The sequence below is a fragment of the Ptychodera flava genome, chromosome 4 (assembly GCF_041260155.1).
Source record: "Ptychodera flava strain L36383 chromosome 4, AS_Pfla_20210202, whole genome shotgun sequence".
Taxonomy (NCBI): domain Eukaryota; kingdom Metazoa; phylum Hemichordata; class Enteropneusta; family Ptychoderidae; genus Ptychodera; species Ptychodera flava.
Window position 1 is genome coordinate 36,863,490 of NC_091931.1, and position 16,550 is coordinate 36,880,039.

At 40.0% G+C, this 16,550-nt stretch overlaps 1 protein-coding gene across 1 annotated transcript; it reads right to left on the minus strand.

Annotated features, from left to right (window-relative positions):
• Positions 1-577: 577 nt before the first annotated feature.
• On the minus strand, positions 578-15,433 carry LOC139131634 (glutathione S-transferase C-terminal domain-containing protein-like). The gene is made up of 9 exons (XM_070697777.1): positions 15,104-15,433; positions 13,145-13,557; positions 8,981-9,822; positions 8,398-8,549; positions 7,849-7,964; positions 7,053-7,226; positions 4,173-4,337; positions 3,556-3,625; positions 578-2,349 (listed from the first exon to the last, which is right to left on the minus strand). Exons 2-9 carry the CDS (start codon positions 13,535-13,537, stop codon positions 2,207-2,209), a joined length of 2,055 nt encoding a protein of 684 aa, XP_070553878.1. The 5' UTR covers positions 13,538-13,557; positions 15,104-15,433; the 3' UTR covers positions 578-2,206.
• Between the last annotated feature and the right edge of the window lie 1,117 nt (positions 15,434-16,550).

The window sequence follows — 16,550 nt, forward strand, 5'->3', positions numbered from 1 at the left end:
AATAATTCCTCTCCAAATCTGTGTACATGCAAGATCAAACAGAGGTCATAACCCAAAAATCTTTCCTACACAGCAGAAAAAAAAGAAAGGAAAAAGAGAGACATGCATCCTACATACATAAGACAGTACAGTAATGCTAGCTATCATGATGGGGTCCAGAGGAACAAACGTCTGTCAACAGACTAATATTAATATATATTGTAATATTTCTCCAGGGATATGAACTTTCCAGTAGATCTAGAAATGATAAACACCTGTTGTTATTTGATGGCTGCACTCTACAGCCTACGCAAGTGTTGGAAGACGTGCCAATACATGTGTTCTGTAACTGGACCATGGATAGCTATGTCAGGAAATGCTCTATGCCCACACTATGTATATCAAAGTTTTTATGATTTTCACAAACAAGAGGGAGAAAGCTAGTCTTCTCAAAGATGTTTGGGTAAAGGTGAAGTTTTTGTAAGTGCTGCTGTTCATCTGAGAAACATTGAATGTAAATAAGCATTCGTTTGCAGCACCTCTACGAGATGGACCAGTAGAAGGAATAATACAACCACAAAAAATTCTGGAAAATATTTTGACAGAATGTATTCTTTCTTCATTTATCTATAAAGCTATACGACACGCCAGTATTTTTGTTTATCATTCAAAACTTGTTTCATAGTCTGAACCATTTCAGCTCTCCTTTTTCCAAAAAAAGGGGTTCGATATCAATATAGTATAATTCCTAATTGTCATACTATAACTTGCAAAACGGGTCAGAATTTGCCACTGCCTACAGGAGACAAAACAAGGGGAGTTAGTTTTTTTCAGAAATAGCTGGATCTATATTTACTATTTGCATTTTGATTCCTCCTTGAGCATTTGTGGGGGTCAAATCCCTCCATGTCAAAGGTCATCAGGGGGTTCAGGGTTCAAAGATTAACAAGACAACAGATCAGTTATTGGAGTAGTCAGGGCAGCACACACGATTTTATTCAAATCAGACTACCATACTCTCTTTAAGTTAGAACCAACAATATACATCCTGTTATTTGTTTTCTCAAGTATCCTTAATGAGAGCATGAACTGTGGAGACTGTTTACTCAAAGGAGTAAATTATTGTTCACTTTCCTTCTGCAGTGGCTAAATCAGTGAACATCTTGATCCAGAGATCATTCGGAATGCCTTGCTGAGGTATTAACTGAAAAATATTGCATTCCTTTCCCAGATACGTTTATTTTAGACGACTTTTCGTTTTGGATCAGGATGTTAATGGTCAACAAAGTCATCCAGCTGGTGACTCAATTCCTTCTAAAGGAAAATAAATACACATCATAATTACATAGTACATTTTGTTTAATATTGAGCATGTTTCATTTTTTTTGTTTGACCTTATATCAAAACTTCAACAGTATGAGGTAAACCTTGCTGACTCTTTAAAAACAAAGCTCTAAAATTCAGACAACTGTCTTGCTCTAAAAACACATGTTCACAGACATTCTAATTTTATTAAACCAGAGTGGTTTTAAAACATGTACACATATATATCTTTCCATTAGCCAGGTCACTGGCATATCTTCAGGCTTACAGTGACAAGGGCGCCCTCTACAGACTTTATTTCAAGAACAGTCATGCAATTATTCACATAAAAACTTCATTAAAAATTATTGTTTCTCACATCAAATGACCATGGTTCCAGGATCATCTTTGCAATACCGAAATGTTCACCTGCAAAGTAAGTTAAATGAAATCCATTCGAAAAATTCAATGATGTCCATATTATTAACAATTTCTTTTAAACTGTTATGTACACTCTGAGTAGTTTTCAAACACATTACATGTAAAACTCATGAAAATGTTCAGAGCACAATTGACAAAAGGCAACAAATTGAGCTTATATGAAGGCTGGATTTTGAAGAATAAAACTTAAGTACCCTTGAGAAAATGAGGTAGTTGAGGCCAGGTCTGTGGGTGCTTTTTTAGGGTGGTTGAAAAAGACAAAATAAATCTCGCAGTCGGTGTTTAACACTGGCAAAGTGGCTGGGGTCATGCCTCAAAGTACACTTGATAAAATGCTGACAACCAGCACGCAGCAGGGTTCATCTTTATAAAGCCGACAATATTTGAACAATTTGGTGGAAGTTTAGTCAAAGATTTGATTTTTAAAAACAGCTTGCACGATAAAAAAGCTAAAATGCAAATTCTAGAGCTGTGTATAGTGGTGTCATGAGCTTGGTGGAAAGCCGATCAGTAGATTGTTCTTGGGTGTGCAAGATGGCGGCTGCATGGTGCAGACTGTTACTAGGTAACCATGTTCTCTGGCTCTTTCTGCTCTGTCTCCATCAATCAATCCCATGCACCTCTTACCTGAGGAGAAAATGAAAAATATGGAGTTAACTACAAAATGAGGGTTATTCCATAGCTTGCAGAAAATGTTACTATAAAATTCTAGTCATTCAGCATGGAATCAGTCTACATTATTGTTACAAATGAAAGTTAGCAATCAAGACTGCATGCCATAACAACAACAGGCTGCATTTTAGAAACAGAATAGGGTGTGTGAGGGCGCTATGCAGATCATGAACAGCACAAATAAAATCCCATACAACATGGCTCTAATTTCTCAAATTAATATGTTGCAATTTATTTACAACTTACCGGTACATGATGAAAACAAGCTAATCATGTAGCAAACATCATGTAGCTAACATATCCAAAGGTCACTGCATCTTGACCTCCTCGTTTTCCGTACATGTCTTGTGAAATATGTCAGCTTTTCACTTCATAATTAAAGCCCCAATAGCTGAGAATTTTATGCATTATTTTCATGATTTTATTTTCAAATCAAAGTTGGTTCGTGATAATGTGCTAACTGAAGGACGTGTATAGAAGTATCACTTTTCACTGATTTGGACCATGCCTACACATTTTAACAGGCTGAATAATAAATGGATGCCGCACTCATAAAATGGTGCCCCAACGGAAAAGTACAAAAAACACAGTATTTCCTGCACATACCCATCGTGATCATACAAGAAACAAGCATGATGCCATTTACTTGAATGCACAACACACGATGGCCGACATTTTTTTGCTGTCATCTTTATTTTCCGTCTCTGTTACATGACAAGTTTTGGAAAATGGTGAGTAAAATGATTTTAAAACGTTTGAATTTCCATGTCACTTTCGACACTTGTGACAGTGTCATACACTTTTTCAGTACTTATTCAAAGAAAACTCTAGGAAAACTCAGGATATTTTGAAGTAAGTTATCACAGATTAACAGCTATTGGGGCTTTTAAGATACAAATATTGTCATATGATTGTTTTGATGATGCATTTCTGGTATTTGATTGTGTGATCATTTACTGCCATTTCTTTTCGTGCTGAGGGCAGGCTTGTCTATTGCAGGTGGTTTCATTTATGAGTAAAGTTAAACTTTAATATAAAGCCAAAAAAATAACAAAAAAGAAAAAAAAACCCACATAAACAGTAAGAAAAAAGTGTGATTACATGGGGAATTAATTCACAGAGTGTGGCAATGAAGATATGGTATGCACAAATAATCCTCACCTTGCTTGGCAGTGTCTGATTCAAACTGCCATGGAGTCTGGTCAGCAGCATGTCCTATGAGAATATACTCCTACAGTGCAATAGAAAATAGTCTTTAAATAAAGTGCAGGCTCGAGATACATTATCTTCACAAGAAAGGTGAAACTCTACCATGCCCATCCCTTTATTGCTTGTCTATACTAGAATCATAGCTCTTGTACAGTGACTTGTCTGCAATAAACAAGCATACCATCATCTGTGGCTGCTGTAGGGATAAGCTCTGTGCATAGGTATGGTAGGACATTTCCAATGACCGGGAAGTGCTGTACGCATGGGGGCCAGCAGTTGCTCAAGTTTTTCTTCTCAGCAAAACTGAAGAACGAATCAGCATGAACAAACTATGAGCCTGCATGAGATCAAGAAAACTCAGCAGTATATGCTAATCTTCATTCTGTCATCTAGATATCATGCATTGGGTTTTTCCATCTCTGGCAAAAGTCAAGACTGATCTCGTTTTGTGAAAAATGTGAAGGATACACGTTATCCATCCCTAAACATAATAGGGCTTTTCCTATCAATTTGACCACATTTACTGAGCATGGAAATATCTAACAAATCCCCATAATAATGGTACGAACCTCTTCAGATAGCACCTGCTTGAATGTCTTACTCCTTGGGTATGTGATGACATGTGTATTGCGTACGCTGCCATAGCAACAAGGAGACGAGACAAACGCTGCTTTACAGGCGATGCACTTGGCAAGAACCATGTCAGTAGCAACACCACATGCATGTAAAGACACCTGCGAAAGAAATGACATATTAGCTAATTTGTAAAAATACTCTTATATCCGGATTATTATATCAATAAAAGATCATGCACTTCACGCTCAATTTCCACATTTGTGAAAAGTCTGGGTATGGAATAACAGAAAGGGACTTTAAAATGTATCAAAACACCCTTGACATGTGCGAATTTGTTGGCCCAGTAGTGTGGCTATTTCAGAAATCAAAGCAGAAAAAAAATTGTCGGTGCTGAACCTGATAGACTTTGTTCACCTCTGCAATTACAGTGGATTTAAATTTGGTGCCACAACTCTGTGTGTCAGACAGACACATTGTATATACAAATGTAAACGATTAGCTTTGGTATCACCACACATTTCAAAGTCTCTGACTCAATGATTAGTTACAGTAAACCAGCATATGGCAACTCCATCAGGACCGATAGCTGATATAGTTGATTGCAGTTGATCTACAATGTAATTGTTTTTAGTGACAATTAGGGGAGAACCATTTGATTTTTGGGGGGGGGGGTATGGAGGAAATGGGTATGGGAGCAAATTTTTTTTTCCTGTCACAGTGACAGCAATTTTTTTTTTCTACTGTCAGAGTTTCATCAATTTTTTTTTTTCAAATGGAGTAGCAATGCAAATTTTTTTTTCTTTGTCATCAAGTTTGTGATGCGTTGTATATAAGGGAGCCGTCATTATTTACGGCCTGAAACTCAGAAATTTCAAGTGACACCCCCCCCCCCCCCCCCCCCCCCGTCAACCATGATGAATTTGAGTAACTCCCCTCTCTAACTCTGAAATTTTGACTGATCCCCCACTTAGAAAAGTTAAATACAAATACATGTATTTGTAAAATTTACAAAATACAGCAATTTAACAGTAAAGACCTTTGAAATCCTGATGTACTCTGCTAGACTATCATCAGTTATCTCATGATGGTTCAAAAAAGGTGAACCCATCAAAATGAAATTGCAAGTCACAATAAAATAAAGATATAAAAGCTCACGCAGTATCTAACCATATAGTATATTGTTTAATTTGGATGGGTATTATGACAAGGTTTTCACTAGGATATCTGACCGGGCAGAATTTGAAAGTACAGGGGGAGAACATGTGAGAGGCTTAGGGGGAAAGTGTCACAGGGGCTTTCCCCTATCTTGCATGGAAAGTTTAAGATATTGATGTGTGCAATGGTGCAGTCTGGTGCGATCTGAGAGGTGTTTTTTAATTTTTTTTTTACTAAGTGAAACTGTTAGAACACCCCAAGGGGGAGAGCACGAGAGGGGGTTTCCCCCTCTCGTATTGGAAATTTTGGGAAATTGATGTGTTTAATGGTGCAATCTGAGAGGAGTTTCAGGTTATTTTGCATTTGGTAAAACTGTTTGAAAATGACATTGAACACTGCAATATTTTTTTACATTTTATGCATGATCAGTGTTTGTGTCACAATATTCAACAACCAAACAATGACAATACAATTTGTGAAAAACAGTTCTGTTTGCCAGAGACTGAAGATAAATAAATATACAGGAACGGAAAATTTGTGACCTTCTTGTGTCATTTCTCCAGCTGCCAGCTTCTAATGAAAAGCATGAATATGGTATGTTTAACTGTCAAAATGGTCATTGAACTGAGGTATGAAAACATGTCTCTGTGATAATAAAGGATGAATTCACAACAGTTCAGTTTTGTCCTAGATCCTGTGAAAATTTTGAGAAATTGATGTGCGCCATGGTGCAGTGTAGTGCAATCCGATAGGTATTTTAAATTTGTCTTTTACCAGTAACACTGTTAGAAGAGCCAGGGGGGGAGAGCACGAGAGGGGGTACCCCCCTCTCGCATTGAAAATTTTGAGAAATGGATGTGTGCAATGGTGCAATCTGAGATGTGTTTCAATTTATTTCGCCAAAATATATTGAGTAACCCGTCCCCCTTCTTCCTCTCCACATTTTGAGTAACGCCCCCTTAAGTTTTCAATTTTTTTAGTGACCCTCTCCCTTGTATTTCATTACATTTGTTGTTCCTCAATTTTTCATTGTCAACTTGTACATCTTCCTAATATATTTATATTGAGAGAATACTATATTGATTTTAACACTAGTTTATTGACTCCTGTCTTCTGTTTTAAAATTTTCACAATTTACAGAAGTCAAAAAGTCCCCTTTAGATAGTGCCTATGCCATTGAGATATTGCAACAGAAATCCTGAAATATGATTTCTTGGGTCAGGAAAGGGAAGGAAAACAATGAGTGCACTGAGGTGTAGTAGACCTATGTAGTGCATGCTCATATCATAAGTGCTGGGAAAAAACATAAGAATTGCTTGTTGTAAAAACATTTGCGCCGCCTATGGCGGCGCGCCGGCAAAGAATACATGAGAATAGGTTTCCAAATTTTGCTAATTTCTGGTGCATTGTGACAATTTTTTTTTTCACTTCTGTCTGTTATGACAATTTTTTTTTTCTCAGGCCATGGCAGGATCAATTTTTTTTTTTCTTCTATCTCACCTGCGACAAATTTTTTTTTCTCAAAATCCTCCATACCCCCCCCAGAAATCAAATGGTTCTCCCTTACAGCTGAAAGTTAATGATGTTACAGCTATAACTTGAGGCATCAAATATAAAGCCACTGTAATCAATATTTCAACTGTACTGACAGCTCTACAAAGAGCATTTTCTGATGATTCTCATCTCTGTCACATCTCTTATAAAGGCTGAACACGCACCCCGATATCAAAACTGCCCAGGAAGTATTCCAGGTTGCCATGATACAGCGTGACATTCTTCATCTTGAGGTCAACGACTCTGCTCTGCGCTCTCTCTAATGATTCTATCTTGTTCTCTATGAGAAATACATGGCACTGAGGCAGTAGATGGGCCAGTGTGATTCCAACATGACCCTGATGGAGAGAGAAAGAGTAAAAATTAAACAAAGAAACATAAATGACTGACTGGTCAAATATAGTAATAATTTTAGCAGTAAATATTGTCATTGACCAGACAGTGCTTAAAAATATCTGAAATATACAATGCGACCTTTCAGTGAAAGTTTTCATTGATTAAACAGAGTTTTTCTTGCTCATATGGGAACTTTTCACAATTTACACACAACCACAAAAGATTGTCCTGGTTCTTCTTAGTCGGACACTGTTCATGATCAAGTCCACTGACATTCAAAATGAAGGAATTTCCAGTTTATCATATCTTTTCATGATGTAACTGTGTACTGTCAGCCCATGGGAGACAGAATATGAGCTAAAGAAACCTTTGATTCAATTGTAGTAACAACCACCTTGTGAAATGCAAGTACTGTACACTATTAGATTTATCAAGTACATTTAAAATCCAGGACACAAATTAAAACACAGTACGTGATGTATTCTCTGTGGAGTCTTTCAGCATTAACTGATGCTTATTGAGAAAACTCACAAGCAACAATTTGAAGGAGCACATACGTAATATACACTATGAAAATCTGACACAGTTGAAGGCAAAAAAATAGAAATTCATAACTACACCTACAGCACCACAACAAAAATCAACGATGACATCTCCGGGCTGTGCTATTGTCAGTACAGCTGATACAATATTCTCAACTTGATGACATTTTCTAAGAGATCGTTCATCAGTCACATCACCTGAAAGGGAAAACGAAATTCAGAAAAATTTGTTATCATCAGCTCTTGAGTGTTGAGATGATAAAATAATAACAAAAACATGGAAATATAAAAGGTTACATCTACATGTGTCTGCACATAAAGTATAGTTTACTCTTTAGTTTTTATTCCCGGCAAAGTGAGATGGATTCCAACGGTTTCTGAGACTTTTCTCATCGGCTTCTTGATTTGACATTTTTTCCAAAATTCTTTGAGAGAGAGCTACAGATTTATATACAGATTGCAAGTTCTATAGTAAACTATATGCATCAAGCATGGTTAAGGTTGCTGTTTATCACTACCCTCAAGTCTGTGTTTTTACACATTTCTAAGTTGCCATTGGAGGAGGAATGACAGCTTGAGCACTGATACCCCTGCTTTCACCCTCCACTGTAATTTTCCAAATGCAAGCTACCTTGAATTGGCCTGACATCTTCTGGAAAATCATTCCATTCAAGTTCTATGTTTTCACACGGATGCTTCTTGAAGGCAGTTTCAATTCCATTGGAGGCAAGCTTATCCAAGAGGCCAGGCACTTCCTTCTTCAAGGCAGTTTTGATTGTTTTCCTGTAAAGACACAATTGAACTCATCAGATATTTTGAACTTGTGAAGCTGTCTAGTGCAAAATTATTTTAATTCACTTTTCTGAAGGAAATAATTTTCTCAGAATATTGTCATGTTTCAAGGAATGACAACAAAATTTAGTTGATATTTTTTCATAACGTTATAAATCAAAATTTGTAAATACAAATGAACTGTGTCTTTTGAAATGGACAATGTAAGATTATATATGATACACTGAAGTTCAGACAGTCAGCTATTGCAAAATGTTCTGTTATGATATCTGAGACTGCCATCAAAGATTTGTTTGGGGCCTTTTTCATTGATGCACATTATGGTTGCTGTTTAGAACATCCTGTGATGTAGTTTGCAATAAATTTGGCACTATTCCTATAAATTCTGATGTTCTGATGCTGAAGTTAACAGTAAATCTTACCTGGATCTTAGTTTTTGAAGCTTCAAACTATCCTCACTCTGAAGAATGCTGAGTTCATCCAGCTGACTGACTGGTTGCAAGTCTCTGGTGATCAATGGAGTCAGTCCACACATTTCAGATGCTTCGGTCACGTATGGTACAGTGAGCATGTTCTTGTACCACTGAAATACTTGTGGGATTTTCTCCTGAATGTCAGACACGTCGTTCTTTATCGTGTGTGCGATGTAATGATAAAGACTGGGAAATAGCACCAGATCGGCCAGCGAGACTTCAAATCCCTCCGCAAACAGGTGAGGCAATGTTGGCAAACTTTCTGTCGGGATAATCCTCCTGGAGTGAGGTTTCCTCCACTTCTTCTTCCTCCTTGTCGCTCCAGATGCTGTCCTGTCTTGGTTGTCATGACAATTCTCATCATCGTTTGCGATATATCCATCATCAATGATTTCTTTCATAGGCGCTGTCACTTCCACAGTTTCCGTACCAGTAACTTGCATATTCTGCATTCTTGTGGCTGTGTTCACGATGACATTCTCTCTTGATGTCTCACTCTGTGAGCCCTGTTCATCACTTTCGGAAACCCCTCCATCATGCTTGCATTTGCCCCGACTCTTAACAAAGTTATCAGGATTCATCATTTTATGCACTTCTCGGCGCTTTTTGTTGATGTTTGACATAGCCACGGGTTGGGAAAGGAGATTTTCAAACTTCAGTATTGCCAGAGGGATATCACCATGGCAACCCGTCCTGAGGAACTCCTCAATGGCTGCTGGCATTTCAATCTCACAGAGTTTTGTCCACTGACTTGATTCAGCACAGGCTTTCAAACATGTCTGGTTGTAGCCCTGTGTATGAAGAAAGGAAAATATTACACAAAAACTACACACAGATTGTGAATTATTATCATATTATTAATAGAAGTTGCGTGTAATTCAGAGATGATCTAAATGAAAGTGGGAAGGCTGCATATTTTGCATAATTGGACATATTCACAGAGCAAATAAAACTGAAAAACTCTTACACTTGAGCTGCATTCAAAGAAAACCCCTATTCCGGTGTTAGGACCTAGTATTTGATAAAAATTGCCACTGTAAAATTCCAAAATTATACTATGGTATGACATGTTGAAACTTTACCCATCAAGCATGCGTGAATCTCAGGGAGTAGATAGAAGGGAAGCCCCATTAGTTTACAACACAAAGCCATGGCTTCAAATTCTCTTTGGAATTACGTTGTACCTGAGCTGTTAAGCTGTTGTGACACTGAAGCTATGCTTATACCAAACAATGAGAAGGGTGTAGCTTATGATTTAGTTGCATTTGCAACATTTTGAGGTTGGCCAGCTCACTTTGGTAGAGCTACCATATTTTAATGACACACAGTCATTTACATATATCTGCATAATTTGTGTGAATACAATATGGGCAAATACAGTGCATTGTGCAATTTCTTTTTCAGTCTTGGCGTTACATCCTGCAGCATGTCTGATCTATCAGACCTGTAGCGTGTCGGATCTGTCAGACCTACAGTGTGTCTGATCTGTCAGAAATGCAGGGTATCCGATCCGTCAGACCTGCAGTGTGTCCGATCCATCAGACCAGCAGCATGTCCCATCCTTCAGACCTGTAGTGTGTCCGATCTGTTAGACCTGTAGCGTGTCCAATCTGTCAGACCTGCAGCGTGTTTGATCTGGCAGAACTGCAGCGTGTCTGATCAGTCAGACCTGCAGCGTTTCTGATCTGTCAGACCTGCAGCCTGTCTGATCTGTCAGACCTGCAGCGTGTCTGATCTGTCAGACCTGCAGCGTGTCTGATCAGTCAGACCTGCAGCGTGTCTGATCTGTCAGACCTGCAGCGTGTCTGATCTGTCAGACCTGCAGCCTGTCTGATCTGTCAGACCTGCAGCGTGTCTGATCTGTCAGACCTGCAGCGTGTCTTATCTGTCAGACCTGCAGTGTGTCTGATCTGTTAGACCTGCAGCATATCTGATCTGTCAGACCTGCAGCATCTGATCTGTCAGACCTGCAGCGTATCTGATCTGTCAGACCTGCAGCAAGTCTGATCTGTCAGACCTGCAGCGTGTCTGATCTGTCAGACCTGCAGCGTGTCTGATCTGTCAGACCTGCAGCGTGTCTGATCTGTCAGACCTGCAGCGTGTCTGATCTGTCAGACCTGCAGCGTGTCTGATCTGTCAGACCTGCAGCGTGTCTGATCTGTCAGACCTGCAGCGTGTCTGATCTGTCAGACCTGCAGCGTGTCTGATCTGTCAGACCTGCAGCGTGTCTGATCTGTCAGACCTGCAGCGTGTCTGATCTGTCAGACCTGCAGCATGTCTGATCTGTCAGACCTGCAGCATGTCTGATCTGTCAGACCTGCAGTGTCTGATCTGTCAGACCTGCAGCCTGTCTGATACATAAGACCTGCAGCTAGTCTGATCTGTCAGACTTGCAGCGTGTCTGATACATCAGACCTGCAGCCTGTCTGATACGTCAGACCTGCAACGTGTCTGATACGTCAGACCTGCAACATGTCTGATACGTCAGACCTGCAACGCGTCTGATACGTCAAACCTGCAGCGTGTCTGATCTGTCAGACCTGCAGCGTGTCTGATCTGTCAGACCTGCAGCGTGTCTGATCTGTCAGACCTGCAGCGTGTCTGATCTGTCAGACCTGCAGCGTGTCTGATCTGTCAGACCTGCAGCGTGTCTGATCTGTCAGACCTGCAGCGTGTCTGATCTGTCAGACCTGCAGTGTGTCTGATCTGTCAGACCTGCAGTGTGTCTGATCTGTCAGACCTGCAGCCTGTCTGATCTGTCAGACCTGCAGCGTGTCTGATCTGTCAGACCTGCAGCGTGTCTGATCTGTCAGACCTGCAGTGTGTCTGATCTGTCAGACCTGCAGTGTCTGATCTGTCAGACCTACAGCCTGTCTGATACATAAGACCTGCAACTAGTCTGATCTGTCAGACTTGCAGCGTGTCTGATACATCAGACCTGCAGCCTGTCTGATACGTCAGACCTGCAACGTGTCTGATACGTCAGACCTGCAGCAAGTCTGATCTGTCAGACCTGCAGCGTGTCTGATCAGTCAGACCTGCAGCGTGTCTTATCTGTCAAACCTGCAGCGTGTTTGATCTGTCAGACCTGCAGCATATCTGATCCGTCAGACCAGCAACGTGTCTGATCAGAGCGTGTCTGATCTGTCAAGACTGAAAGAATGTTACAATTGTGGGAGGAAAAGATGTCTTTTCCTGTCAAGTGCAACACGATAACGCTTTATATGGAAATAAACCAAAGAAATAAACACAGAACATGATGAGCATGACGGTAATTGAAAAGTCGCCTCATATTATCGGATTGAAAACTTTTCAAAACTAAACCTTCACCCTGAAGTTGAATGCTAAAGCCATCACGAAACAGATTGTAATATCAATAGTTCAATGAATTTTGCAGATGTGTGACAAGAGAGACATATACCGTACCTTATTTTGTGTTACTTCTTACCCCCTGTTTCACAAGAGAAATTCTACATTGAGTCATTACGGTGACGTCTTCAAATCATAGATCTGTTAACAAGCCTTTTTTATTGTTTTGATGTGTCATAACTTTATTGATTAACATATGTTTGGATTTTCATTCTTGTTATTGGATCATTTGAATATTTGGAAATAAAAGGATTGGACAATTTAGTTTGGTGAACAGTGAAAAGTGATGTTCTTTTTTCAACCATGAAGTCAGCTCATCACAGGTGCAGGTGTAATAAATGAAGCCAAACCACTTCCAAAAGCACTGATTGTGCTTATTTTACTGTCCTGGCATGGCAATCCAATATTTTATATTGTCGTGCAGTGTTTCATCCAGGGTGGCATCAACAGGGGGGATTTTTCCCCTTTACCAGAAAATTTAGGGGGATTTCACCAGTTCATATGTTCTACTTGTATCTCTAAGGTGTGACTGGCACCATTTTATGGGGGGCTGGTCCCCCCCTTGAAAAATTACAAGGGGTGCCAACATGTCAACAGAGGGGGAATCCCCCGTCCCCTCTCTAGATGAAACACTGGTTGTGATACAATTGACATGAAAAGATGTTGTTCTTATGTCCTTGCAGTATCACACTATTTTAAATCTGCACTAATTAATATTTCATAATTGGGAGTGCTGTCACCTACCAAATAACTGGTGAGATTTCTTTCCGGATGTTCCTTGTCTCCTTTGTACACCAAGTTCCTCAAAATGTTGGCAAGGCCGCAGCAGCAACAGCTGGCGTATTCATTTCTCAAGAGTAACACTGGGGGCGCACAGTGCCGCACGTATGGCGGAACGCTCCCTTCATCCAAAATCTCATTGTATTGTAGTGACTCCGGGATCTTGAATGTGGTATTCAGCTGGAAAACCTTCCGTTTTATGAGAGGTCTCACGAGACACACTTTGCACACGGAAGACGTCAACTGGCAGAAAGTGTGAAGGAAGAGAGTAATTTGAGATTCGAGAGAGAGGGTACCCGAATCATTGTCATAGTAACTGAGGTACAATGTATCTTCACACGAAGCAGATGATGTCATCACTTATATGACAGTCTGGTCTGAAACAAAGACAGACAAAACTATACATTTCAATGGCAATCTCAAACAGTGAAAGCATTAGGAGTTCAAGTGTTCAAGTGTACAGTCCGGGTCAGCTCCAAAATTGGAGACTCATTATGATAATGTATTCCGGCATTCAGCCAATCATCGACCAGATTACATCATTAATAAAGTACAGGTCACCCTGGGTCACAAATTACCCACCAAGTGTGATCGGCAGTTTTGGGCCGCTTATTAAGCCCCTGTCTTGTGAATTTCGACGAATTTCGACAGTCAACATAATCCACGTGTTCTGCAGAAGGTCATGTCCAACAAGGAGTCCGATTAGTGAACAAATATTCGAAATATTGACGATTCATTCTACCCCCAGTTTATCGATTTCGCTCAAGTACCGAGAATCATTTTGTGGATGTTCGTCATCTCTATTAGAAATACTGTTATAAAGGTTATTTGTGTAGGTAAGCATATAACATTTTGCAAGAAAGAAGAGCAATGTCAGAGCTTTAAAACGATACCTGTTTTGTAGTTGTCAAACGCAGACTAAAAATGGTACGCAATTTTGAAAATGTGTTGACAGAGTGGCCACACAACTGTTCCCCATACGGTAGAATTTGTATCGCTGCCATCTCCGATACAAATGGGGTATTCTGAACGATCTGTGTAGGTACACGATTTATATTTCGCAGGACTTCAAGCCAGAGTCTAGGAATCACAGCGATATATGGGGTTTGGTTGTCTTAGCCAGAATAAAACTGGTACGCGATTTTGAAATTGTATTTTGACAGAGTGGCCACACAACTGATCGACATTATGACAGAATACGGCGCGGGAGTTCGACACAGTATGGCGTACGTAACGAAGGACGCATGTGGAGGTTGCCAGGAAATACAATTTTTACTGATAGCGCGCTGGCCGCTGATTGGCTAATGAGAGGGAAAATATTATGGTATAAGCGTCTCCAATTTTGGAGCTGACCCGGACTGGTGTACGGTATGCGCTATTAGAGCAATTACGCAATATTACAATTTACACACTATTAGGTATGACAAAAGCATTAATTGTTGGCAAAATGTATTTGATAACTTGAACTGTCTGTCTTTGATATGGAAAACTATAAGTAGAACCCTGCACTTAAAACCTACAGTGGTTACTAGTACGCTCTTTGTCAGTTTGTGTTCTACAACAACATCACACTGTATTAGTAATACTACATGACTGAGTACTGGATGCATGTGGTCTGTTTTCCAGAGAATTAACGTGCCTTCCTTTATCATGAGCTATGTGCCTTCTTTATAAAAGTGTTTTATGCAATGTAACTCCAAAGTCAATGTAACTCCAAAGGCCTGCTCTTCATGCGGCGCTGTGTGACTGTGAAGGGAGGGAGTGTGCCAGCACCAAGGAGCTACAAAAGAGAACCTCCACGGAGGTAGTTGCCTCCATTATGACAGAGCCGTAATGCCTACAACATACATGTAGGACCAAATCGAACCGAAGTATCCAGAGGGATGTCAAGCTTTATGAACTCCTTGGAATTCAGTTGCTTACCTGTCCGGCAGCTTGTGCAGCTGCAGTGCAGTGCTGATACTGAGCAGCCCTTGTGCTGGTACACCACACTGCTGCTGGCAGACTGCTTCTGATGTCTGCCCTCACCTCGCTGGTGGCCAGTGATTCAGCGGACGGACAAGGATGGCGTTGCGAATTGCATACGGCTTTGAGGTTAAAGGAGTCAGGGAATACTCTGTGTATTCGTTTGAAACATGCAACTACCTTATTTATAGATGGAGATGATCGGCACAGTCAATATCTTCACAGTAGTTGCTCTTCAACCAACACAGCGTTATGTTCCACCTCGTTTTCAGTTTTAGCCAGATGTTTCTTATCTTCCGTCGATGAGGGCGTTAGAATGCTCAATGCCTGTCCATAAATCAGGTATGCGATGCCCGTTGCATGGCAGGCACTGTGTAGTAACTTTTGCCGTGGACTGAACATGGGTAATGGTGTCAATTGTATATTTTTGCATAGATTGTGAACTAAATAAGGGTTTCCAGAGGGCTGTTTACATAAGCAGATTAAAATGTGTAAAATATGTTTTTATTAATCTCAACCATAATTTATTAATAATCATAATTGAAACAACAATGGGGTTTCCAATTTACATTTATATTTCCACACTGTTTGTTTGGTGCATGTACCGGTGAATACAAACCATCGCCATTGGCATAAAAATTAAAATTAGTCTATGACCGAAAATGTTTATCCTAAACAACGACCTGGCAACAACAACATCTTTTTATATAAAGGGATGAAAAATTATTCTGCCCCGAAATGTAAACATTACATCTGTACTGGAAATTCTAAATGGGAAATCCAAATGGGCGTTTCTAGTTTTTAAATTCCAGTCATTATAAAATGGACCGCTACCCAGATCAGAGTGATGCATTCAAAGGACACATAAAGGTGCTGTCCTACTTATGTCGAAGCACACTGATGTCAAGAACACATGGTTTGAAGGAAGACATGTGATATGTCCAGCACAGTCCAGCCTCTTTAAATCCGCGCCACAAGGTCAAGTTAGTGTTGCTTTGTGTTGCTTTACATACACCGAATTTCTTCCCTTCTTTTAGTCCAGGTAAGTACTAACAAGTTGTCTTTGGCGACGGCAAAGTTCCCGGCTCCGATTTTTCAGAGTCGTAGTTTTTATAAATTGGCGGTCATTCAGCAGTTTTGGGAACTGTATTGTCTACTTGTCACAGTCAAAGGAATGTAAACATTGTATATGGTAAGTAACAGTGTGAAATCATCCCATCTGGTTCTCTCTGTTAATTTTTTCAATCTTTGTCTCCGAATGTGCGTCTATCTATCTATCTGTCTGCCTTTGTCTCTGTGTCTGTTTGTTTGTCCCTCCCTGACTGTCTGTCTGTCTGTCTGTCTGTCCCTCTCTCTCTCTGTCTCTCTCTCTCTCTCTCTCTCTCTCTCTCTCTCTCTCTCTCTC